The following is a 25,398-nucleotide window of genomic DNA, read 5'->3' as shown; positions in this document are numbered from 1 at the left end:
TTCTCTTGAGACTATAATTTTCTCGAAATGAATGTTTAAATGTACGATGTTCCATCGACTAAAAAGACCTTTTTAAGCAATATTGCCAGCAAAACTGAGGGGAGCTGCCTGCTTGGTCCTGCAGACATAGATAGATTGCAATGGGACCGATAAAGATTTTTAAACCTGGCCGATCAATTTTCTGACAGATGTCGGCCGAAAAATCATAAGATGTACGATCGTTCGAATCCCACTAACCACACGATAATTTGACAGATTGGTTGGACTGCACTGAAATCGGTCGTTCACTAAAGAAGAATCGTCGCGTCTATGGGGACCTTTAGGATTATGAGTGTATGACTGTGTGTTTTATTGCTCTATGAAACAGTCCACAACATTAAAGGAAAAGTAGCACCAAAAAAATAAAAGCATTTTAAAGTAAATAAAATATAATGTACTGTTGCTATGCATTGGTAAAAGGTGTTTGCTTTAGGTTCAGTCCACATGAGCAGACTCGCCAAATCGCCTCTTCTTCAGGACAACAATCTCCCCGAACTGCCTTCCCCCTGCCCTCCGCCGTCTAAAATGAAAATCGACTGCGGCAATTCACACGGCGCTTTGTTCTCTGAAGTCTCCCGGAGTTTCCTCACGAGGCAACTGCGGGTGACTTAGGAAAATTAAGCGCCGCATGTGCATTGCCGCAGGTGATTTTCATTTTAGCTGGCGGAGGTAGGGTTGCCACCTGGCCGGTATTTTACCGGCCTAGCCGGTAAAACACCTGCCTGGGCCGATATATATAAACGGTACACATTTTTTAATTAAAGTATATTGGAGGTAGGTTTCTTTTTCATTAAAGAAAGTAAAAATGGGATTTTATTTTTTTGCCTTTACATGCCCTTTAAGCTCTGCTTTAACATTAATAGCATATAAGCTTTTCTTGGTTGCTGTAGATTTTCTCATTGTATACTACAATAATCCGATCTCTCCCTTACCATCTCCAGATATTTTCCATGATGATTGGGTATCAGAATAAGATGCACTTTGCGTTTTTTCTCTGTACTTACTATAAAGTGAAGGTGGCCATTCATAAGCTGATAGCTTCAGTGTCTGACAGGACAGGTCAGCAGCATCTATGTATTTCTACACCAATATCTGCTTTACTGCTGTAACTGTCAGTGCAGAAGAATAGCTGAGCAGATGGGAGAGCATCAACTTCTTACCATCTGAGGGGAAAATCTAGGTGGAAATAGCATAAAGGGGTCCACAGATTGGACCTTCTAGTGAAGTATAACGGATAAGTTTTAGTGCATACATTGAAGTCGTATGGAATCTGTATTTATGCCAAGTATACAGTACTTAAAATTGAAGGAGACAGTCTGAGATTACCAATCCAGAGAAAGCAAGGTTTCTGTCCTTCCCTAAAACTAGCTATGTGGTACTGTTTCCAGAATTATTTGTTATTCTATTGTACATGTACCTTGTGTAGCTGGATCAAGGTAGAGCAGGTCTGGGGCAGCAGGTCTTTGAGATTGAAGGCTGCTTTTCTTGTTGTGTTACAAATTAGTTCTTATATTTGATTTACCACCAGTGGGTAACAAGTGTTTAGATGGACTCCAGCTCTGTGACGAAAACATTGATAAATGAAATACCACCAAATATACACCTTCTTCATCCTATTTTTTTGATTCAACTTGTTTTTTATATTTAAAAGAGAACAAATCCTACCTTCCACCCAGTCCCCCTCCACAGGCCTCCTTCCCCACCTCCAAACTGTACTACTTGCAGGTCTGGTCTGAGAATTAAAATAGGCCCTGGCATTTCAGGTACCCAGAGGCCCAATCAGCCTCCACCAGGTCACTAAATACTGACTTTCTATGGCACCTTATAGCAGCCCTCAGATTGCCAGTCCGGGCCTGACTACTTGTTAGTTTCACAACTACACCAATCTGTGGACCTGGCTAAAAAAAGTGGAGTAGAACATCTTTGGGTCGTTTCTCTGAGAGCATGCCACAAAAGAATGTACAGTTGAAGCCAATCATAAAAAAGTGGACCTAAAGCTGCATGAGATGGCACAACAACCCTGCTGTGCTACACCACGTTTTTTTAGCTATTGTAGGTTCACAGAGACCCCAACAGTGTTTACACTAGACGGAACATAACTTTTATTTTAAGCAGCAATGGTGGTTCTTCATAGTGAGGACAGCGAGGTGATGTTGTAATGGCAGGTTCTATTTATGCCTTTTAAGAGTGACTTGGATGATCTCTTAGACAAGCATAATAACATAGGCTATTGTGATTACATCTATAATATAGATTATATATATTATATATATATTTCCACTGTGTGTTGTCTGTTTCTAAAGTCAATGTAAATAATGTTTTATTTTACTGTTACAGAAGTATCAGACAGCTTGAAAGCACTTGAGATGTTTCCACGGTTAAAAATTTCCCTGCTCTATGTCCTTTCCTTATTATTGTTTGGACTTTTTATTTACTTGCACACCAAGTCAAGTATAAATTCTGTGACTCCTATGAAGGAGGATGCCCCAAAGGAAGATCTCACTTTCTGGGATGCTGCACCAAGAACATTCACCAGGTGTTACCCAAAACCATTAAACCTCAGTGCTTCAGCATCTCTTCCTGAGCCTCACAGTTTATTCCTTATGTATAAGCATTGCAGGAACTTTTCAACTCTATTGAAGCCACGTAAATGTGAGGACACTTTTTTATTATTGGCTATCAAGTCTTTGCCTATCAACATAGAGAGGCGCATTGCAATTAGAAATACTTGGGGGAAGCAGCAGGACATTCAGAGCAAGAAGATTAAGCTGCTTTTCCTGCTTGGCAAGACCGAGGCCACTTTACCAGCTAAATCACTACATCAACTCTTGTTTTATGAAAGTACAGAATTTAACGACTTAATCCAGTGGGATTTTATGGACAACTTCTTCAACCTTACACTAAAGGAAATCCATTTTCTAAGGTGGTTCAACAAAGAATGTTCACATGCCAAGTTTGTGCTGAAAGGGGATGATGATGTTTTTATTAACACCTACAACATTGTTGAATTTCTCGAAGGCCTGAACCCAGATAAAGACCTCTTTGTTGGTGATGTAATTACTAATGCGGTTCCTATCAGGAACTCAAAAGTGAAATATTTCATCCCGCATTCTATGTATAGTGCACCTCTGTATCCTTTGTATGCAGGAGGTGGGGGCTATGTCATGTCTAGAAAGACAACCAAAGGCTTGCTCGCTTCTGCTGAAACCACTGACCTTTTCCCCATTGACGATGTGTTTGTGGGAATGTGCCTTGAAAAAATGAATGTAAAACCACAATTTCATGCTGGTTTCAAAACCTTTGGAATACAAAGACCAGGGAATCCTTTTGATGCATGTTTATACAAAGGCCTGATGGTTGTTCACAAGCTAAATCCCACAGAGATGTGGATCATGTGGTCCTTGGTAAAAGATGAAGAAATGCGTTGTGCACAATTTAAAAGCACCTTGTGAAAAACGAGTGCCAAAGTCAAAAGGATTTGTGCTAAAATAGAAACACTGAAACCCTTAAAAATGCTAAAAATCTAATATAGACTTTTTTTAAAAATATTTTTTCTGTATTATTTATAAGTCTTAATTGGGTAGAAATGCCATATTAAGCACAAACACACTTGCATTACTTTACAGTGGGCTCTCTGGTATTGTTGACTCATCGAATGGCACAATCTTTTTGGCAGGTGGAATCTTTCTTGATAAAACAATTTCAGAATATAGGAAATATGGATAATTTGCATACATTTCAACAAAAGTTTGCACAAATTGTATTTCTAAGCATAAAATTCACTTTGGAGAGCTTATCTCTAACTACTGCTCTAAAAAAAAATCCCTTGGAAAGGGATTTTGGTAAGGGATGCAACTGGGTAGTACACTGTTTGTACAGTGCCTGTGTATTCCTTGGAAATATTTACCTACCACCAAAACCATGCTTTGTATTTTTATAGCCACCTTTCAGAATATTGCATTGATGTGTTGAGAAAGGCACAGCTTTAACCATCTTGCACCATTCTCTGAGAGCTGAACAATGAAAAGCAGCAGGATGAAGAAGAATGATTCCTTCTACTACCTCTTAATTCTGAAAGGGACTAGACCAAAACAGATTTTAAAATATTCTTTTTTTTTTAAAAAAAAAAAAAAAAAAGTTTTACCTAATGCATTTGTACATAGGGCGAGTTTTTGTACTTGAAATTCTCTTCTTTTATTGTAAAGGTATGGAACCTGTTATCCAAGGTTTTTGTACTTGAAATTCTTTTTTTTATTTTAATTTTTACTCTGCTTTTATTGTACAAGTATGGGACTTGGGATCTTTCCATAATTTTGATCTTAACATTAAAAAAGCATTCAAACATTAAATGCACTCAATAGGATTGTTTTTACCCCAATAACGATACATTACTGTAGATCTTAGTTGTGATCAAAAAGGAAATCATTTTCAAAAATCTGAAGTATTTGATTTAAACCGAGTCCTGCATTACTGAGCTTTCTAGATAACATATTTTCAGATAACCAATCTCATACCTGTGTAGTGTATTTGCTCATCATCATTGTATCATAAATACACTCATATATAATTAGAACAGTGTTTTTTCATCCCCAAGCTTTATGGTTGTGGATGATGCTAATTCAATGGCAATTTCAGTTCTGCTGGTGGCCTGCAGCACTTGTGATTCCAGTTGACCATTCATCTACCTGCCATCACTATTAACCAGAGTATGTGCTGCTTTTTGATCTTCCTGCAGTCTGGTCAGCATTACTGAACTTAAATACAAGCTGGGCCTGCAAGTCTTTCTTTGATTGTCAGCCTGTACAAAATTCTCATTGGGCACCCGTTCCTAGAGAAAAATATGAATATTTAATATTTTTAATTAATATGTATATGGAGGTTGAAGAAATAAATGCAGCCCCTCACTCAAATAACTACTGCTCAACTTAAAGAAAAAAACATTTCTTTGCATAATGAAAGAAAATATCATTCGGATTAGTTTCCTAATACACACAATTGTAGTCATTTTAATTTTATTTGTGAATGTAATTGCTATTAACACAAGTATCTTTCTCTTTACATCTCTACAGTTTGACCCCTGAAACTATTTAGAATTCAGCTGACGTCTGTCTGTCAAACCAGAGAACAGAAAGGAATAAAAAAAATACTGTTCCATTTAAAGCAAAAAACCCACACGCAAAAAATGTGTAATTGATGTATTTTGGAAAGCTGCTTAAAATTAGATTTTCTTACATTATGTAAAAAATGTGTTTTAGGGTGCAGGATCCCTTTAAAGTTGACACAAAGTAATATGAAATACCAATTGGATGATCTCTCTATAGTACAGATATAGTAAAATGCACAAGATGTGGTCTATTTGGATTTTGCCAAAGCATTTGATACTGTGCTCCACAAACTACTGTTTTTTTAAACTAAGGTCTGTTGGACTTAAAACGAACCTGTCACCTAGACATAAAAAGCTGTATAATAAGTCCTTTTTAAATTAAACATGAAATCCAAATTATTTTTTTTATTAAAGCATTCATAGCTGATGTAAACTCATAAAAATCTCAGCTGTCAGTCAAATATTGCCTGCCCCTCCTCTATGCCTTAGGTATAGAGGCGGGGCAAGCAATTACTTTCACCCTCCATTTAGCACTTACTAGATGTCACTGCTCTCCCCATGTTCCCCCTCTTAATTTACAATTTAATTGTGTAGCCAGTGCATCAGGTCCCCCATTCTGGTGCACAAACAAGATTCTGAGATGATGCAAGGCTTGCCTTAATAACAGTGTCCACAAAATGGCTCCTGCCTGCTTGCTATCATTAAACATTCCTAGACTGAGGGAAACATGATTCAAATAATTTATACAGTGTAATTTAAAGTTTATTTTGCTTGATTAATGTGATAACCAAGATGACATGCACTCTCACCTTCCTGTTCCTACTCTGAACTCGTCTCCTTGGCAACCCACTCACTTTGCACACTCTCTCTTCATTTAAAATCAAGATTTTTTTCAGAACCACTCTAATTAACTCTAAAATTCGGAGCTTAATAAATAACCCCCTAAAACTTACCTATTGTTCATGCTGATCCTTTTCTGCTGACAGGCCTGTTTTTGTAAATAATTGTCACATGAATTCTTAAATCACACTCTTTTGCCTTCTCAACCCATTGGCCTAACCAATTTGAGCCAATCATCTTGCAGCTTTTTATGGCCTGCTTTAGAATGCTATTTTAGTTGGTACAGGTATGGGACTTGTTATCCAGAATGCTTGGGACCTAGGGGTTTCCAGATAAGGGGTCTTTCTGTAATTTGGATCTTCATACCTTAAGTCGACCAGGAAATCATGTAAGCATGAAATAAGCCCAATAGGCTGGTCTAGCTTACAATAAGGATTCATTATATCTTAGTTTGGATCAAGTAAAAGCTACTGTTCTATTATTACAGAGAAAAAGGAAATCCTTTTTAAAAATTTGGATAAAACGGAGTCTATGGGAGATGGCCTTTCCGTAATTCTGAGCTTTCTAGATAACAGGTTTCTGGATAATTGATCCCATACCTGTATTGCTATGCATGGAAGTCAAAGGAGATGCTGTTCAAGCACACTGCAACCGGCAGTGATGTGCATATAAAGCATCATTGAGAAACCATTCAATGCACTTGTATATTCACTATTTTTACTCTTTACACTATAATAGAAATTGCTGTGTGTTCATCTTAACCCCCCCTCTGAGCAACACACTGCCTCAGAGAAGAACATTTACATATTTGGAGTGATTTACTTTTAAGAGGGGTTTCATGCTTTTACTGGTAAATGCTTTCTTTTTTAGTCCAACACAAAGAAGCATTCAGAGAGAGAGAGTTACATATCAGAACAGAGTTATCAAATATTTTATTTTAAGAGATCGGGAAATTTGGAAATACCAGCTTCATATATTTGAAACCAAAGTAATGCCATACATGTAAATGTACATAATTAACTAGGCTTAAAGGGATACTGTCATGGGAAAAAATTATTTTTTCAAAATGAATCAGTTAATAGTGCTGCTCCAGCAGAATTCTGCACTGAAATCCATTTCTCAAAAGAGCAAACAGATTTTTTTAAATTAAATTTTGAAATCTGACATGGGGCTAGACATTTTGTCAATTTCCCAGCTGCCCCAAGTCATGTGACTTGTGCTCTGATAAACTTCAATCACTCTTTACTGCTGTACTGCAAGTTGGAGTGATATCACCCCCCTCCCTCCCCCCCCCCCAGCAGCCAAACAAAAAAACAATGGGAAGGTAACCAGATAACAGCTCCCTAACACAAGATAACAGCTGCCTGGTAGATCTAAGAACAACACTCAATAGTAAAAACCCATGTCCCACTGAGACACATTCAGTTACATTGAGAAGGAAAAACAGCAGCCTGCCAGAAAGCATTTCTCTCCTGACGTGCAGGCACAAGTCACATGACATGGGGCAGCTGGGTAATTGACAAAATGTCTAGCCCCATGTCAGATTTCAAAATTGAATATAAAAAAATCTGTTTGCTCTTTTGAGAAATGGATTTCAGTGCAGAATTCTGCTGGAGCAGCACTATTAACTGATTCATTTTGAAAAAAAAATGTTTTCCCATGACAGTATCCCTTTAAGGGGATTTTCACATTGCTCCGGTTAGAAAGTGTGTTTTGCAGTATTGTTTAAAGATGCCTCCTGTCGAAAAGCAACAGAAACAGCAGAAAAGGACTTCGTTAATAAAATTATCTATAGAAAACAGTTCCAACCTGTATCCCACTATGTAGAAAGGATCATGCACAAGCTCTAAAGCAGATAAACTGGATTTTTAACTAACACATTTAACATCTGTAGAAATAAGTCAAAGCGACTGGACTTGCGGTGGTTTTTTTTCCTTGAAGGTGTTCACCAGTCATTCATCTGACTTTCTTAATTCAGAATAACTTGTAAATAGGATCTTTTTTCGGGAATATATCCTCTGGAATGTTACTCCAATCAGAATAATCTGTTTATCATAATCCGCAAGGATGTCAAAGTTATTGTCTGCCACATACAATGCTGTTTTTCTCCTCTCCCTGGAAGGTTTAATAACACGTCAAAGCTCCAATCTTGCTAATACAATCAACACCTAATTTAATGACCTCATTGTGGATTATGATAAACAGATTATGCTGATTGGAACAACATTCCAGAGGATATATGTTCTCAAAGTTATCCTGAATTGAGAAAGCCAGTTGGATGACCGGTGAAAGTCTTCAAGGAAAAAACAGTCCAGTTGATTTGACTTATTTCTATAGATATACCATAACCTGGATGAATGGGAATCTTCATAAAACATACATTTAACATCCACCTGGAATAACTCTGGTTCTTGCCCTTAGTCAGAAAAAAATGTCTTACAAAACAGCAGGGAAGCACTAAATCTAGAATATGGTTCATGATTCAGCAAAATCTCACTTTCTGCAGGATTTGGCTCCAGCAAGTTGCTTCGTGTTTACTGTATCCAAACCCTTAGCACAATGGCACGTGGAGCAAATATGAGTGGTTTTATCAAACTTGCCCCCTCTGCTTTGAATGGCAATCACCTAAGAGCATAGGGTTTTTTTCTCCCAGGAAAATAATCCAGTCCCATAATAGCCTGTCTAGAAGATGGACTCAATTCAATTTCTAAATTAAATAATGCATGCTTCAAACTGTACGGCAATTAGCACTGCCCTACAAACCAGCACCATAATATCCATTTTACTGAACTTTCCAATGCCTTCAGCCTCACTTTCACTTTCCCTCTGCATCTTTTGCTTTTCCTCTCATACTGGGATATCAGGATAGATGTGCAGTACAGATACCTCTTATGTTCACATTGGTATGCAGTATAACTTAATATTTCCATTAGATAAATAAAAGGAAAACCAAAGAAGGTTTGGCACACCTCACATAAAGGTTTCAGTGTACGTAATTACTAGCAAATAAAACGTGTACAATTGCACGAGGCGACTTTGGGCTTTTTTTCCTCTACCCTGTAGAAAAAAACAAACCTGTACCTCCCCCACACCACGTAGACCCCTCTCCCTCCCCCCCCCCATGCCCCATACTTTATACTGACCCCTCGTTGCAGATTCTGGCAGCGGACTTCACGACATCCATTTTCCGGGTCCTCGGTAAGCTGACTGGGAGATCGGTATGTTGGCGCATGCGCAGTTGGAGCAATTTGTCGGTTTTCAACAACTGCGCATGCACCGAAATTGACAGAGATTGCAGATCTCCCTGTCATCTTACCGAGGACGCGGAAATGGATGACGTGAAGTCCACTGCCAGAATCTGCAACAAGGGGTAAGTATAAAGTATGGGGCATTTCCCCAAGGGGGGGGGGCACAGGGTTTTATTTCTACGGGGTTTCCTTCTCCTTTAAGTGCAGAAAGTTACCACATGTGTCACTGCCCATACAAAGAATTGCCTGTGTGCCACTGCTTCAGATTAATGTGATGAATCCACTGCACTCCTGCAATTTACTTCTACTGCACTTACCTTCTACTTAGCAACAGCAATTTTTTTTATGGATCTGCACACACAATTATCTGCAGTTGGGGAGTTTACACCTTTTATCGTATCACCAACAGTATTAACGTTTCTGGGGGGGGGTACATACACCCTCCCTTCATCTAGTGCACAATCACCTTTATACCCAAAAACCCCGCCTTCTGCACCCATAATTCCAACCACATTAAGTGCAACTTTTAAACAAATGTTAGTTTCCAAAAAGTCCAATTACTGTAGTACATTAATTGCGGTATTAGGTAAAAAGGTGATTGTGCTCTGATACTGTTGGCTCCCCAACTGCAAATAATTGTGTGTCTGTGGATCCGTAAAAATGTTGCTCATGTGTCGCTGCCCATTCAAAGCAAATAACAGTATATACAATCTTTGGAACTTCTTCCTATTATAAATATACCATTAAAGCACAACCAGTAACACACTGCTATGTTGTCCTTCCCTATTTTGGAATATATCAGAAATTAACATTTCTCTTTGTTCCATTTTTTGTAGAACACCATTAAACATGGGAGTGTTATTTTATTAGATAGTTAAGGGAATAGAACTCTTACGGTAACTTACAAAATGTGTCGATATTATAATATAGTATATTATAATATACTAGCAATGCACAATTCTGTATAAATAGAGGCCTGGCATTCTTTTATCTGCACCCTTAGGTGACTTTAAATCTGCCCAGGGGTGCAACAAATAGCGTAAATAGGAATTATTAGTAAAGGGAAGTGCTAATTAGAACTATACTGTGTCCTTATTGTATTAATGTGCACAGACACAGAGGCAATAATCACACAAGGGCTTCACAGCAGTCTTGTTTTGCTCACAGATCTGTAATACTCAAGCCACAATTGACCCCTGCCAGTTATTAGCTGAAATCCAGTCAGGTAATTTCTAGGAACAAAGACCAAGTAAAAAAGAAAGTTTGGGTATGCTAGTGGCTGAGAGGGCATACCACTCACTTTAACCAGGATCAGATCAGCCGATAAACAAACCCTAGAAATGTACCTTCTTTGTGCATAATTCTTACCACTTATGTCTATGGATAGTAAGTAATCCATAAATTAGATGAAGTAAAGTATCAAAATTCACATTGTCACTGCTTCCTCTTGTAGCATTATCACTTCACACATTTAAAGACACATTTCAGTCTTCACGCAGGTAAGCTTCAGGTATTTCCTCTTCCTCCGATAAGCTGCTTCTTGGGCTCCCTCCACTGGGAGGGTTCCCTTTATCTTCTGTAATAGTTCTTTTAATCTCTTCAGCCTGACTTGCAGTCAGCTGCACCTCTGCCATATGAGCCTGATCTTGGGCTTCCTGCACTTGGCTCTGAACTATCTGGATGTGATTTCGCACAGTCACTGAAGCCTGGTCTGCACCTGCACAGTCATTGGTAAATATGAATACAGGCAAATTAACAGTTGCTTTTAAAGGGGATATATATGTTGAGGATCAGTGCAGTCAAGAAATGAAAGACAACATGTACTACATAAACATAAGAATCTACAAATGGGTTATTGTACCTTTTGGTCCAATTTTTTAGGAAACAAGAAAAAACACATGCAATCAATATCCTACACGATTCTTCGACAAAAATCATACATGTCACAGAGAAAATAACTGGTGTGTCCACATACATGAGCCCAAAGATAGCACAAGAACTGATATGAACATGGACAAAGGTGCAGGGCCAGGTTAGGGACATCAGTTGCTATGTGAAATTACCACACTCAAATCAAAAACGTGAAAACCAGTAAAAAAGACTAAGGGGTTATTTATCAAAGGTCGAATTTTAGAGTCATGTGAATTTTTTTTAAACTCTGATAAATTTTATTCACAATTAAAATGGTATGTTATTTATGAGAAAACATCTAAAATTCGATAGAATAGTCCCAACCCGAAAACTTGAAACAAATTCGAATTGAGTTTCTCTGAAAAAAAAAACAACGACTTTTGTGGGTCAAATTCTTATATTGATGCACATTTTTTTTCTCCCATTGGAGTCTATGGGTGTCATTTTCAAAGTGAAAATTTGACTCATCTCTACTAATGACAGATAGTTCAAGGGACCTCTGCCATTGACTACATGAACTCAAAAGGTTTTAGGTGGAGAATAGTCGAATTAGAACTGTTTCCAGGGTTGAGGTAAATCTAACATTCAAATTGGTGGTTTTGTATTCGAATTTGTGAGTTTTGACCAAAAAAAAAAAAAACACATTTAAAAAAATAAAAAATTATCGAAATTTAGCATTCGAACCTTAGTAAATCTGCCCCTAAGTAGAGTCCTGCGCGGAACCAATTTCTAAGACCTGGACCCCGCGACCCGAACCTGCAAATTTACCCACTTTGATCCTCTACCCACAACTGCCTTATCCGCAACCCGACCCGCAACCCGCTGACCACCATCAAACAGAAGTGATGTTGCTGCAAACTGGAAGGGAAGTGACATCATCAAAAGTGGGCGGTGACAGAAACAAGTTTTGTAAAAATTTTAAAGGACTTGTATATAGACAATATAAAATAAGATAAGAAATTTAGATGAGACCCGTAACCCGACCCGCAACCCACATCTATACCCGCACCTTAAAATCCTACCCTCATTTTTTTTTTTGAGGGTAACCCGCGGGTACCCGACCCACTGAAGCACTCAAACCCTGAGTGTTACAAGGTTGTTTGTGAGATTGGTCATTTACACAGAGGGACAAGTGGGAAAGTAAGCAACACACAATAACTAAGAGCAGAGTTTCTCTGACTTGAACAAAAAAAAAAAAAAAATCAACCTTCAAGAAAAGTACTGTATTATAGAAGACAACAATATATTGTACATACAAAGGTAGCACCTTCCCCTAGATATAGCAACGGAAAACAAAACAAAAAAAAGAGTGGTGTGCAGGGTTAAGGTACCAATTATTAAAAGTTAAATTTTAATCTCGCTCATATGGTGGGAATCTCTAACATAGACTGTGGGGTGGTGCAACTTCATGGGTCATTCTCTCTCTCCTGTGGTTAGAAGACAACGATCACTACTTGTGATGCTGACACGTTTCATCTTTAAGAAGGGCATACACAGGCAGACCCTTCTGGCTCTCCAACCAACGAGCCTATGGGCTGATCACACACACACCACCATCCATAGGAATGACCAAATGTTATGCCTCCCCCTTTACTTCTTCATTTGCTGATAATCAGTCAAAACAGTGTTAGAATGAAGAGATTAGTGATGAGTTTAACTGGAAAAACTGAATTTGCTAAATGGCCTTCATTTTAAATGTCAATGGCATGTATCCTGGATTTTATAAGAGCATAGAGAATTTCAATTGTTATGTTAAAGATGATGGAGCAAAGGAGGAATAACTCGGAGTACCACTGGCTGTTGGGAAAACCAACAACCTTAAGCACAAAGTGATAAATGTGTGGATGATATGTCACAAGGTAGAAGAAAATGGGTATTATTTGCACACAATGTGACATTAAATAAACAGGAGCAAATTACTGTTACTGCTATCTCCTACCTGCAACAATAGAAAAGATAAGGCTTTTGCTTCATTTACTAACTGTAACACTTCATAAGGGCTCAGTTTTGCCACCTAGTGGCTCAGTAGAAACTCTTTCATTCACATCACAAGCATCAAATCAGTCAACAAAGCACAGTTAGAAGAAAAGTGTGGTATTCAGCTTGGTGAGGTAATGCTTTAAATCTATCAATGCAGTGTCTGGAGTTAATGAAGTGATCATTGGACATATTTGCAGTGGTCTTACTGGGAAGTTGGGTTTTTTTTTTGTTTTTTTTTTAATTCAAGTGTTGCAAAGTATACCCGTGCTTCATTAGTCATCTGAGGGGGAGGGAGCACCCCATGTTTGTCTGCAGGGGGCCCCCCCCAAACTCTAGTTACGCCACTGGTGAGCACAACGGAGATGCATGGGAAACATAACAAAATGAAAACTTACCAGATTGGTATGCGGCTTCTGCTGCCATCTCTGATAGGCTCACAGCTCTCTTCCAGCTAGATTCATACTTCAGATACTGTTCTTTTAATTGCTTCATCTACAAAAGGGCAAAACAAGGCTTACATCCACATTTCATAGGTTGAAGAATGAAAGTAGACATTGGGTTGGTTGCCATGGATTACTGGCCAGGTGCAAATTTGCCCAACGTTTATAAATGAGCCCAACAGTGTCTATGCCTGATGTGTATCATCTCTAGGAACTGTGAGCTTAAAGGAATTGTTCAGTGTAAAAATAAAAACTGGGTAAATAGATAGGCTGTGCAAAATAAAAAATGTTTCTAATATAGTTAGCTAGTCAAAAATGTAATGTACAAAGGCTGGAGTGACTGGAGGTGTAATATAACAGCTACAACACTACTTCCTGCTTTTCAGCTTTCTTGGTTTACACTGACTGGTTACCAGGCAGTAACAAATCAGAGACTTATGGGGGGGGGGCACATGGGTCATTTCTGTTGCTTTTGAATCTGAGCTGAATGCTGAGGATCAATTGCAAACTCACTGAACAGAAATGTACCATGTGGCCCCCCCTTCAAGTCGCTGACTAACTCAGAGTTATAGAGCTGAAAAGCAGGAAGTTGGATTCTGGCTGTTTTATTAGACATCCAGTCACTCCGGCCTTTATATATTACATTTTTGGCTAACTAACTATATTAGAAACATTTTTTATTTTCCACAGCCTATTTACCCAGTTTTTATTTTCACACTGAACTGTTCCTTTAAACCATTTAGGACAGGGGTAGGCAACCTGCGGCTCTTCATCCTGCTTGCTGCGGCTCGGTCTTGCGGCTTTGCCTGTTACGTCATCTATATAGCCCACTTGCTGGCGGCTCAGGAAGCCGCCAGCAGGTGCGAGGGCTGTAAAGACATCCCAGGAGTGACAGGCAAGACCGAGCCGCAGCAAGATGATTCATCATGGTCCTTACAGCGCTCACACAGTCACGACAAGAGAAGGAAGATCAGCATGCAGCTTCAGAAACAGAAGTCACATTAAACAGATGAAAACACTAGCATTTAATAGGGCTATTCAGTGTTTAATTTATTTCAAAGTAGGCCTACACACTGCACTTCTGTTTGTTGTATTCTGTTGTTGTAACAGTTACAATTAAAAAAAGGTTAAAACTTTTAAAAGTTTATAAGCTGTGTTATGTTTTGTGGCTCCAGACTATTATTTTTTTAGTGGAAGAGGGGGCAAAATGGCTCTTTTGATAGTAAAGGTTGCTGACCCCTGATTTAGGAGATATGTTTCAGTGTTTTTGATGCACAGTTTGTAACATTTGCTTGTAACATTGCATTATCAGAGTATAGCAAACAGAATAACCAGCACAACAGGCTTCATGCAAACAGGGATTAAGCCTTTGTGTTTAATTCAAATGTGACTTTTCGGGACATGCCCCTTCATCAGACATACACACCTCTGTGCTAGAGCAATATTTAAAGGTATCACCAATGACATATCATACCATTTTGCATATAGTGAAAAAAACTTTAACAACGCGAAATGAAGAAGGAAGGAATACCCAGAATCATTTTAAGGGAAAATTACCAGATAAGAAAATTATGAGGTAAGAAAAACTGTCTTACCCTATCGTTAATTTCTTTTAGGGATGCACTGAATCCAGGATTCGGTTCGGGATTCTGCCTTTTTCAGCAGGATTCGGCCGAATCCTTCTTCCTGGCCGAACTGAATTTGCATATGCAAATTAGGGGAGTGAGGGAAATTGTGTGACTTTTTTTCACAAAACAAGGAAGTAAAAAATGTTTTCCCCTTCCCACCACTAATTTGCATATGCCGAATGCATATTCGGCCGAATCTTTCACAAAGGATTCGGGGGTTCGGCCGACTCCAAAAAAGTGGATTCGGTGCATCCCTAATTTCTTTATTTCTCCCTGTTATTCTGTTTGCTATATGACAAGGTGGCCTTATTAGAATTATTTTCTATTGCAATATCTGAGTATGTCACTAGATGGCAATACTGTGTTGCACACTTGCTTATTTATCAAAACTGGTCAAATTTGGACCTGGGCAGTAACCAAAAACAACCAAGCACATTTGTCCTTTTATTGTTCTGTCTGAAGATGCCTGAAAAAAAACTTGTCACTGATTGGCTGATATGGGTTACTGCCCCAGTGCAAATTTACCCACTGTTGATAAATGAGTTCTACAGACTTGTCAACATCACAGAGCTCTTGTGGCTTAAAATTAACTTATAGGTGTAAATTTTGGTTGGGTTGTACCTAAGCACTTGAAGGACTGCATCATCTAATTCGTGTGGTGCAAGTAGGTATTTATATATTTATATTATAGTTTATGATGTAAGCAGTTATTTCATCTGTGGTGTCTGGAGATCTTTTTATCTGGTCTTGCAAGTTGGTGGTACCTGTAACCAGTAACGTAACTAAGGAGAGTTGGGCCGGTTTGCAGGCTGTGCCCCCCCTTTGAACGCAGTTTTCTGTGCACCTTCGAATTGAGTGTCCGGAGAGCCCCAAGGTGGTACGGGCCCCAGTGCACGCCCCCTAACTACATGATTAATGTCTGTATGTGAACACCTTGAGATTGGAATAAGCTATACATTTACAGCAAATGCACTCTTTTGAGAAAGCCACCCTTGGAAATAGAATTACTCATATGGCCCAAGCCTAACAATCATACCTGCACACGAGCTCCATTGATCACTTGCCAGATGGCACTTTCTTCATTTGAATTCATTTTATCAAGAAGGGAGGTGTACTTCTTTTGCAGAGAAATCAGTGTATACACAGCCTGCAGACAAAGTAGAAACAGTAATACTGTTAGCCTTGGAATTGCTCTGCTCAACAGAAAGAGTTAATCAGACTTTTTGGTATCAAGTAGCTGCCCCTTGGTTTATATATTAGTTTGTATTTTATCACTTGTGAGTTATCCTGCAATAGAAGTGTTCAATAGCCTAACTAGCCACCAGGTGGAACTCCCTGTCCATCCCTATCACATATACACAGCATCACTACGGTCAATTTTGCCTGAAACCAGTTAAGCTTCCTGTATGCATTTTGGGGGTGTGGGAGAAACCCCACACATGCACAGGGAAAACACACTGTCATGCAGAATGTGCCTTGGATAAATGTTCTATAGAATGAACATACTGAGCATTTAAGTTGTTTTTTTCATTTTAACTGTATGAAAATAACAGAAGTTCCTACTGACCAGACTATCCTGCCAAACCTATAAAACACAAAATGAGTTTACAATGGCTATGGAAAACAAACAAAGAGACACATCTATTAACCCTTTAAGTGCCAGCAGAATCGCACATTTTGGTTACGTGAAATGCCAGCCATTTTTTAACCATTTGTTTTAGGGGCATTTTCTGAGGGGAAACCTATAGTTTACCTAGGAAAACTATACATTGTTTTTTTGGGAGAAACTGAGCTTTCTAAATCTGCCTGAGTTTTCATGTATTTTTACCTCTGCAAAAAGATTTATAGCACTAAATACAAAAAAAATTTAAAATTTCTATTTTTCACAATATATGAATTTATACCAGAAAAATGTTTAATTTTACGCATGAAAATCCAACTGGTTTGGAAAGCCTTATGTCTCTCGAACGTGCCAATACTAGATATGTATAGTTTTAGCCAGATTTAGGACTTCTGTACGGCAAAAACTCCCGGCAGTATATTATTGAAAAGTACGCATTCTGCCGATTCCAAAATGGGTAACTATGTCTCTCTACTCCTAACTACCAAACATCAAAGCTTGTCTGAACATAGTGGTTTTTATAAAAATGTATCAAAATTCTGAAAAATCACTTCAAATGTTTTATTTTGAACTCCGCATATCCCACACTGTAATAGGTACCAAGAAAAAGCACCCTAAATATGATTGCCAGGGGTCCACTGAACAGTTTGATGCCCACTGTGCATAGGTTTAGCAAAGTATCTGGCATTTAGAGGCCCCAAAATGAAGTTAGCGCATACAAATAGGCCTGTGGGTAACTTCAGCTAATGAAAAATCAACACATTGACTGCATTTTTTGTGGGGTACAAACAGAAATATATGTTTACCCCCCAAAACCATATATTTTTGGAAAGTACATTTTCTACCGAATCTAAAATGGGTACCCATGCCTTTCTGCTCCAAACTACCAAGTCGCAAGGCTTTCCCAAAATTGTCGGTTTTGGTGGAATATCTGAAAATTGCCTCAAAGCTTCAACTTTCCAGCATCGTACTGTGCATGTATCATTACCAGCATAAAGCATCCTAAATATGAATGCGGGGGTGTCTACTAAACAGTTTGATGCCCAATATGCATAGATTTACAAAACTATGTTGCATACAGAGACCCCCAAATCCAAATAGGGCGTATGAATTTTCATGTATGACACTCTGGCTACTACAATATAAGCACCCGGTATGTGTATTATGTGCCATGAGACCCCTACCAGTATGGAGACCCTAGAAAACCATATATTTTCCGAAAGTACACATTCTGAAGAATCTAAAGCAGAAAATGACATCTTTCTACTGCAAACTACCAAACCGCAAAGCTATGCTAAACAGTGTTTTTTTTTTTTAAATTTCTCAAAATAATTACAAAGTTTGCATTTTACCCCATTATATACCGCACATTTTGTAACGTACCAGCAAAAGGCATCCTAAATATGAACGCCAGGGGTCTACTGAACAGTTTGATGCCTGATATGAAAAGATTTACCAAACTAGGTGGCATACAGAGACTCCCAAATAAAAATAGTACATACTAACAATTTTCCGAAAGAACACATTCTGACGAATCTAAAGCAGGTAATTAGCAGGTAATTATATCTTTCTACTGCAAACTACCAAACTGCAAAGTTATGCTAAACAACATTTTTTAAAAAAATTCTAAAAATAGTCACAAAGCTTGCATTTTACCCCATTATATACCCCCCATTTTGTAACGTACCAGCAAAAGGCATACTAAATATGAAAACTGGAAATTATTCCTCAGTGATCCACCAATTGGTTTAGTTAGTCAGACTTTAGTTCCACAGACAAATGGTGTATCCATCTCCACCTTGGTAACATATAACAACAAGAAAATCTGGAGAGTCTTTGAAAGTATGTAGTTTTATTATCGCACTACATGTTTCGAACCCAACTGGTCACAAAGCTTGCATTTTACCCAATTATATACCCCACATTTTGTAACGTACCAACAAAAGGCATCCTAGTAAGTATGAACGCCAGGGGTCTACTGAACAGGTTGATGCCTGATATGCATAGATAAACCAAACTATCAGTCCTTCAAGCTTGAAAAAGCTGAAACGTTGCTAAGTACCCACTTGAAAAAGGGCCAATGTTGGTCTTTTTGGTTGAAAAAGCTGAAACGTTGCTAAGTACCCGCTTGAAAAAGGGCCGATGTTGGTCTGAAACATTGTTAAGTACCCGGATCAGAGCCCATATTTCAATGAAGGTTTTTAATAAAAGACTTTTCTTGCCGGTGCTGTCTGTTAGCTGTATACTGGATTGGCAGGTGGATGTGGCCATCATGTGACTTGCACCGAATCCAAGATTTAAGTTGGGAGTGTGCTGACAAGAGAATTCTTGTGCACTTTGCACCCTGCCTGTTCTCTTATAAGAACAGAGATTTATTGACCAGATTTACCAAGTGTTTAACTGCTTGACCTCAATCTAGCATCCACAAAATATCTTCAATTTGTTTTATATAGTAACTGTATTTTCTGGATGGGACACAGTGGTCCCACAGTTAGAAACATTGTATGCTACCCCACAATGTAAAACAATTGTTGGTCACACGCTGCTAGTCACCCACAGAAATTGCGGACTTGAGCCCCATGCTGCAAGGTCTGCCTCCTCTGTAGCTAAGCCACTACTTCAGTAACATAACTATGATTGTGGAGGCCCGGGTGCAGGTAGAGCAACTGCCCCGCCCCCTTCCCCGACGCAGTTTTCTGCATGTCTTCGCATCTGCGCAAACATACGGAGAGCCCCAAGGGGGTCCGGGCCCGTGTAGTTACGTCCCTGCACTGCTTCCCACCAGCAGACTTACTAAGCAGCACAGGGCTGCCTGCTAAATTTTACAAAAATAATCTGGACCCCATCATGGCTTTATGTCAATATTATAGATATTAGTTCACATGCATGCTATATTGTGATACTTGTGATATACACTCATATATATTAGATGTAAGCACTTGTATTCATGGCTCAGTGATAAATATGTAAAGTATTAGAAATGAGTGCAGGGAAATGCCACTCTGTTAACCTGCATATACTTATAGTTTGTAAATTTAAGGATGAACAAATGCATCTAAAGAAAGAAGAACCTTAAGATTGGTTTCCATTTTGATATCTGTATGTGACTGTTACTTTTTGTGAAACATTTGAAATTTTCCTGCTTTTTAATTACATTTTTTCACAAATTTTTCAGCCTACAGTTCTACAATTTTAATCACGGTTAACACTGATTCAAAACTTCATTTTACATCCCTCTAGTTTATGTTTTCCTGAACCTTATGCTTTGTATTTTTGTCCCTGGAAAAATTAAAATTGGAGCTTAACTGTATCATATTCATATATGATCTAGAGCCCAGTACCGTTGTCTTACCGTGGTATATTCTGTGAGGGATTCAACAAGAGCATACGTTGTCTGAGATAAAAACGTAGATGAACTGTCTGCTACCAAATATGCTGCCCTCTTTATTAGGCACTCGCTTGAGAGAGTGGGCTCTGACCTCTAAAAAACAAAATAGAAGAGAAATGAAAACACTGGATGCATGACTGCTCAATTTTGTCAATTCAATTTTGAGAAAGAGTAGTAAGGGCACTACATTTGCCTAAGTGAAGTAACCCATAACCACCAGTAAGATGTTTGCTTTTAAAGAGATGATTAGTAAACACCACATGCTGGTTGCTATAGGTGACTAAACTTGTAGGAATATCTGCACTTTTTGATTTAGTTGTTTTGGTATATTGAACATTAAATGAAAACGAGAGAACAGAAGCATGGTTCACACCTTTGGTTAAATTAAAAGATGTGGATACCCATATTTAAAGGGAAACTTCTCTGAAATAGAGTCCTTGTTATTTGTGGTTTGCATAATGCTCCAGCACAAACCAGCTCTTTTAGTGGGCCCACTAGGAGTCTTTTTGGAAATTACATATGATAAATATGTATCACAAAATGTGCCACTCTTATTACATCTAATTTCAACAGACAGCAGCACTAATTTGAAAAAAGTCAGTCTTTACTCAAAGTGCCTCAAGGCAACGTTTCGGGCCCTTCTGACCCTTTATCAAGCCTTTTATTAACATTACCAGCATGTGTTTAAATACCCTCAGGAAGAGGAGGGGCCATGATCAGTCCCCTCCATATTACCCATAATGCACAGTAAAACATTTCAGTGTTTATAAATAGAATAGTGAAGTTTGTGCCTTCTAGTTATACAGTGAGCCATAAAAGATACTATATATCATATCATTTTAAATTGTGAATACATTGTAACAATCATTTAAAAGTTATTTAAGTTAACTCTTATTACACTTGCCGCAATAGATTCCTTTTTGTTTCTCTTTTTTATTTAATGTATTTCCTGCCATTTAAATAGCGCAGACTCATTACCACATCACTTCACAGAGATCTTTCCATTATTTCAATCTTCATACCTTAAAGGGATACTGTCATGGGAAAAACATTTTTTTTCAAAACACATCAGTTAATAGTGCTGCTCCAGCAGAATTCTGCACTGAAATCCATTTCTCAAAAGAGCAAACAGATTTTTTTATATTCAATTTTGAAATCTGACATGGGGCTAGACATTTTGTCAATTTCCCAGCTGCCCCTGGTCATGTGATTCATTTTGAAAAAAAAAAATTTCCCATGACAGTATCCCTTTAAGTCTACTAGAAAATCATGAAAACATTTAATAAACCCAATAGGCTGGTTTTGTTTTCAAAAGGGATTCATTATATTTTAGTTTGGATCAAGTACAAGGTAGTGTTTTATTATAATTTTAAAAAACTTGGATCAGATAAAATGGATTCTATGGGAGCCTTTCCATAATTCAGAGCTTTCTGGATAATGGGTTTGCAGATAACAGATCCCATGCCTGTACACCATTCACATCAGTCCCTGCCCCAGTGAAGCTTATAATATTCTGTCTTTATCACATTCACACTGGTCAGTTGAAACTCACACAGACAGAACATACAAACTCCTTGCAGATAGTGACCTGGCCGGAATTATATTTCAACTCTTGCTGCTACCCACTGAGCCACTGTATTGTTTTTCAAATCCTCCCTCCCCTCCCCTGTACTCTAATGGTAATATAAACTACTGTCTATACTTTGTCTCATCACAAAAAGGAACACAAAATATATTTTCCATTACCTGTCCAACTGGAATTGCACATAAGCTTGTCCCAATGCCCACCGACAGAACTTTACGCCATGACCCTCGCAGTAAGCTGACACAGCTTCTGTTACTTACAATTGGAAAGCTTTCTCTGAAAAAAAGCAAACAAACCCAAACATATAACATGTCTTTGTGTATTAACTGCATTTGTATTTTGAAGACAGATAGAGTTTAATTTATTAACAGGAATCTGCATATTGGCACATATTATGTATATTGTGTACATATTCATTACGCAATTTGAGTGTTTTTCCATGCAGATATACGGAACACCAACAATAGCTAACAATTCTCTGATGTTTTCTCGCCATGACATGTCCTGTTACACACAAGCTTTTCTTTTTTGTTTTGGGGCATTCAGCACTTTTGAGATGCAGGTTTAAGTGCATAGCTCTATTTTATTTTGCCTGGCTATTCCCACAAGCTTTAAGATCTGTGTTTAGTACAGCTGCATTCCATGCTGTATGCTACACCTTCATGCATTTGATGCACATTTAAATATATTTAAAATGAGGAATTAATGTTGATCTCACAAACACACTTATTTTTAAAAGTAAGTTCTGGTGTTTTCAGCTTGGATTTCAGACACACACAAATTTAAATGCCTGTGTGCAAGGGCACTAAGTAAATGAGAAGTAGGACTGCAATTCACCTACACAGACTAGCTCTACAGCAATCCATGAAGAGTGTGGAGATGCACAGCAAAAGCAATCAATCTTCCTACACCAAGTCAGCTATTTAATCTCAAACAGTAACATAATCAGTAAAACCCAGTGGAGAATGATATGCTCTATTTTATTTTATACTGAGTGTCTGAATGCTGTAAGAGAAGGACTGTTGCCAGCTTCACCACTGCGGATAAAATCATTGGTTTAGTTACAGCAGCTGTGCCTATACTCTACTAATGCAAGGTCTACTTTTAGTCATGATTTCCCATTATGATCTACATCCACAAAAGCATTTTAGCATTCTGTTCCATGGAAAATATTACTTAAATATGGATTTATGAGAAAATATATACTACTATTTCTTCAGTAACCTTAACATAATAAATATGTGAATGAAAAGCATGAAACAGGAGGGTGATTTAGACAAGCTGTTTGTTAACAGTGTCTTGAGTTCTACTGATCACCAGCTAAAGGTCTACTGGTAGATACCCATCTACCTTTTGGGCACCCCTGAGTTACAGGATATGAAATCCCCTTTGCATTTTAGCTGCTGTGAGGTTTTGATATACTTTTCTGTTTAGACCAACACTTTTTACATGAGAAAAGTTGTACACACTATCTGGCTGATAGCATCTGATGCAAAACAACTTTATATTGTATGTATGCACTCTGTTAAAGTTGAACTTGACTCAAGGCCTGTACCCAAGGTACTTTAGCAGCACCCCCACCCGCTTCATGGGGTTGTTCACCTTTCAGTTAACTTTTAGTAGAATGTAGAGAGTGGTATTCTGAGACAATTTGCAATTGGTCCTCATTTTTTATTATTTGTAGGTTTTTTTTTAGTTCTTTAGATTTTTATTCAGCAGCTCTCCAAGTCTGCAGTTTCAGCAATCTGGTTGCTGTGGTACCAATTACCCTAGCAACCATGCATTGATTTGAATAAGAGATTGGAATATGAATAAGAGAGGCCTGGATGGAAACATTTGTAAATTTACAAAGCATTTGTTTTTAGAAGGGGTCAGTGACTGCCATTTGAAAGACGGAAAGAGTCAGAAGAAAAAGGCAATAATTAAAAAACTATAAAAAATAAATAACCAATAGAAAAGTTGCTTAGAAATAGCCATTCTATAATATACTAAAAGTTAACTTAAAGGCGAACCACGTTGTCAAAACCAGACAAGTAATAGTCGCTCCCTCTACCTTTAGAAGCGGACAGCCTCCCAGGCACAAATGAATACAAATTCATAGAAATGCCACCGTTAAGGCCGAGTCTCCTACAGGATTAGAACGCTACTGGCCGGCAGCGATTGAGATAAGAGATGTACAGAAACTCTACTCCCAATACTGAGCAGTTCCGTCAAATTACTTCCTGTTATAAAAACATCTTCCATTGTCTTTTCTTCTTTTAGCTGACAGAAAGAAGTCTGCTACTCCTCAGAGCTCGTTTTTAATATCAACATTATTATCGGCATTTTCTCTTATGACGGTACCTGAGAATGGAAGAGAAGCTCCAGACCAAGCGTCTAGTGAGCGACGCCATCTTATTGGTGGCAGCAGGAAGTGACCAATAGGATTTTGTCATATGCCAATAACGTGCAGCTTATTGGCGGAAGACAAGCGGAAGTGGAAGGACGGACCTGGACGCCGGTCATGCAAGAAGGTTAGACGAATGAACGCGCCAGTTGCAGTACAGTCACGTGGTTACAGTACAATCCAGTCCAGGATTGTGGTTGATGAAGTTTTATTTGTGATAGAGTTTACATAACTGTGTTTATGAGACTAGGTCTCTCCCACTTTCCTACCCACAAGGCCACTACATAAAGCAAAATGTCTCATAGACTGTATTGCATTTCTTGTTATTTGCCTGATGCAATATCCGATAACCATATTTGTAAATATGAGACATGATGCAGGACTTACACTACAGACATTATGTTGCAGTTTACAGAACAGTATTGAATTTGTGGTCAAACAAGTGGCAAGAGAAGCAATTCAAACAGTTACATTTTATTTCACAGGCTTAAGACCTCAGAACCAAGAAAATAGTAATTGTGGCAAGTGCAAAGTTTTGGACACCCTTCCCCTTGTTCAGTGATAGACACAGTTTTACAAGGTCCCTAGCCCTAATTAGCTCACAAGGCCTTAAAGGAGAAACAAGCCCCTTATTAAAAAAAAAAACCCTACCCCACATAGACCCCCAGCCTAGCTGCTACCCTGGGCAAATGCCCCTAACTTTTTTACTTACGCCTTGTTGCAGATTCAGGGTTTAGAGTTCACAGCAGCCATGGTCCGGGTCTTCAGTAATCTAAGAATGAGACCAGCGGAGCAGCACATGCACAGTTGGAGCGGAAGCGGACAGCCCTCTTGGGAGATATTCTGCTGTGATTTTTAATGGATGTACAATAAATTTTGAATATTTTTAACTCTTTATCCTGGCTCTATGGTGCTCCGTTCTTCTACATAAACTCTGCCATGCGCAGTTGGAGCAATCTCCTGGTTTGTGACAACTGCGCATGCGCCGAAATTGCCAAAGCACCAGAAGAAGACAAAGACCCGTAAAATAGCTGCCGTGAACTCCGATCCCTGAATCTGCACCGAGGGGTAAGTAAAAAGTTAGGGGCATGTGCCCAGGGTAGCAGCTAATAGAGAGGGGGGTCTATGTGGTGTAGGGGGGTATGGTTCTTTTTAATAAGGTGTTTGTTTCTCCTTTAAATTGGGAATTAAAATTCTCACCTGTTGCCCAAACTTTGGACTGGTGCAG

At 38.5% G+C, this 25,398-nt stretch overlaps 2 protein-coding genes across 2 annotated transcripts; one reads left to right on the top strand and one right to left on the bottom strand.

Moving 5' to 3' along the window:
- The first annotated feature begins 841 nt into the window (after positions 1-841).
- On the top strand, positions 842-4,280 carry b3gnt4.S (UDP-GlcNAc:betaGal beta-1,3-N-acetylglucosaminyltransferase 4 S homeolog). Its single transcript, XM_018242577.2, has one exon. It carries the CDS (start codon positions 2,355-2,357, stop codon positions 3,489-3,491), a length of 1,137 nt encoding a protein of 378 aa, XP_018098066.1. The 5' UTR covers positions 842-2,354; the 3' UTR covers positions 3,492-4,280.
- A 5,252-nt stretch (positions 4,281-9,532) lies between these two features.
- Positions 9,533-24,280, bottom strand: diablo.S (diablo, IAP-binding mitochondrial protein S homeolog). Its single transcript, XM_018242570.2, has 6 exons — positions 24,128-24,280; positions 21,946-22,060; positions 20,164-20,292; positions 16,227-16,337; positions 13,518-13,614; positions 9,533-10,948 (listed from the first exon to the last, which is right to left on the bottom strand). Exons 1-6 carry the CDS (start codon positions 24,217-24,219, stop codon positions 10,716-10,718), a joined length of 777 nt encoding a protein of 258 aa, XP_018098059.1. The 5' UTR covers positions 24,220-24,280; the 3' UTR covers positions 9,533-10,715.
- Between the last annotated feature and the right edge of the window lie 1,118 nt (positions 24,281-25,398).

This window comes from Xenopus laevis, chromosome 1S (assembly GCF_017654675.1).
Source record: "Xenopus laevis strain J_2021 chromosome 1S, Xenopus_laevis_v10.1, whole genome shotgun sequence".
Lineage (NCBI taxonomy): Eukaryota > Metazoa > Chordata > Amphibia > Anura > Pipidae > Xenopus > Xenopus laevis.
The sequence above is the reverse complement of the archived record's forward strand: the minus strand, read 5'-3'. Positions and strand labels throughout refer to the sequence as shown.

Excerpts from the sequence above, each read along its gene's own strand:
- b3gnt4.S (XM_018242577.2), top strand. The coding sequence starts at position 2,355 with ATGTTTTATTTTACTGTTACAGAAGTATCAGACAGCTTGAAAGCACTT.
- diablo.S (XM_018242570.2), bottom strand. The coding sequence starts at position 24,219 with ATGACAAAATCCTATTGGTCACTTCCTGCTGCCACCAATAAGATGGCG. Across the intron at positions 13,615-16,226 it reads TCAATGGAGCTCGTGTGCAG|ATGAAGCAATTAAAAGAACA; the intron begins GTATGATTGTTA and ends GCCCTTTTGTAG. Across the intron at positions 10,949-13,517 it reads AGAAGCCGCATACCAATCTG|GTGCAGACCAGGCTTCAGTG; the intron begins GTAAGTTTTCAT and ends ATGACTGTGCAG.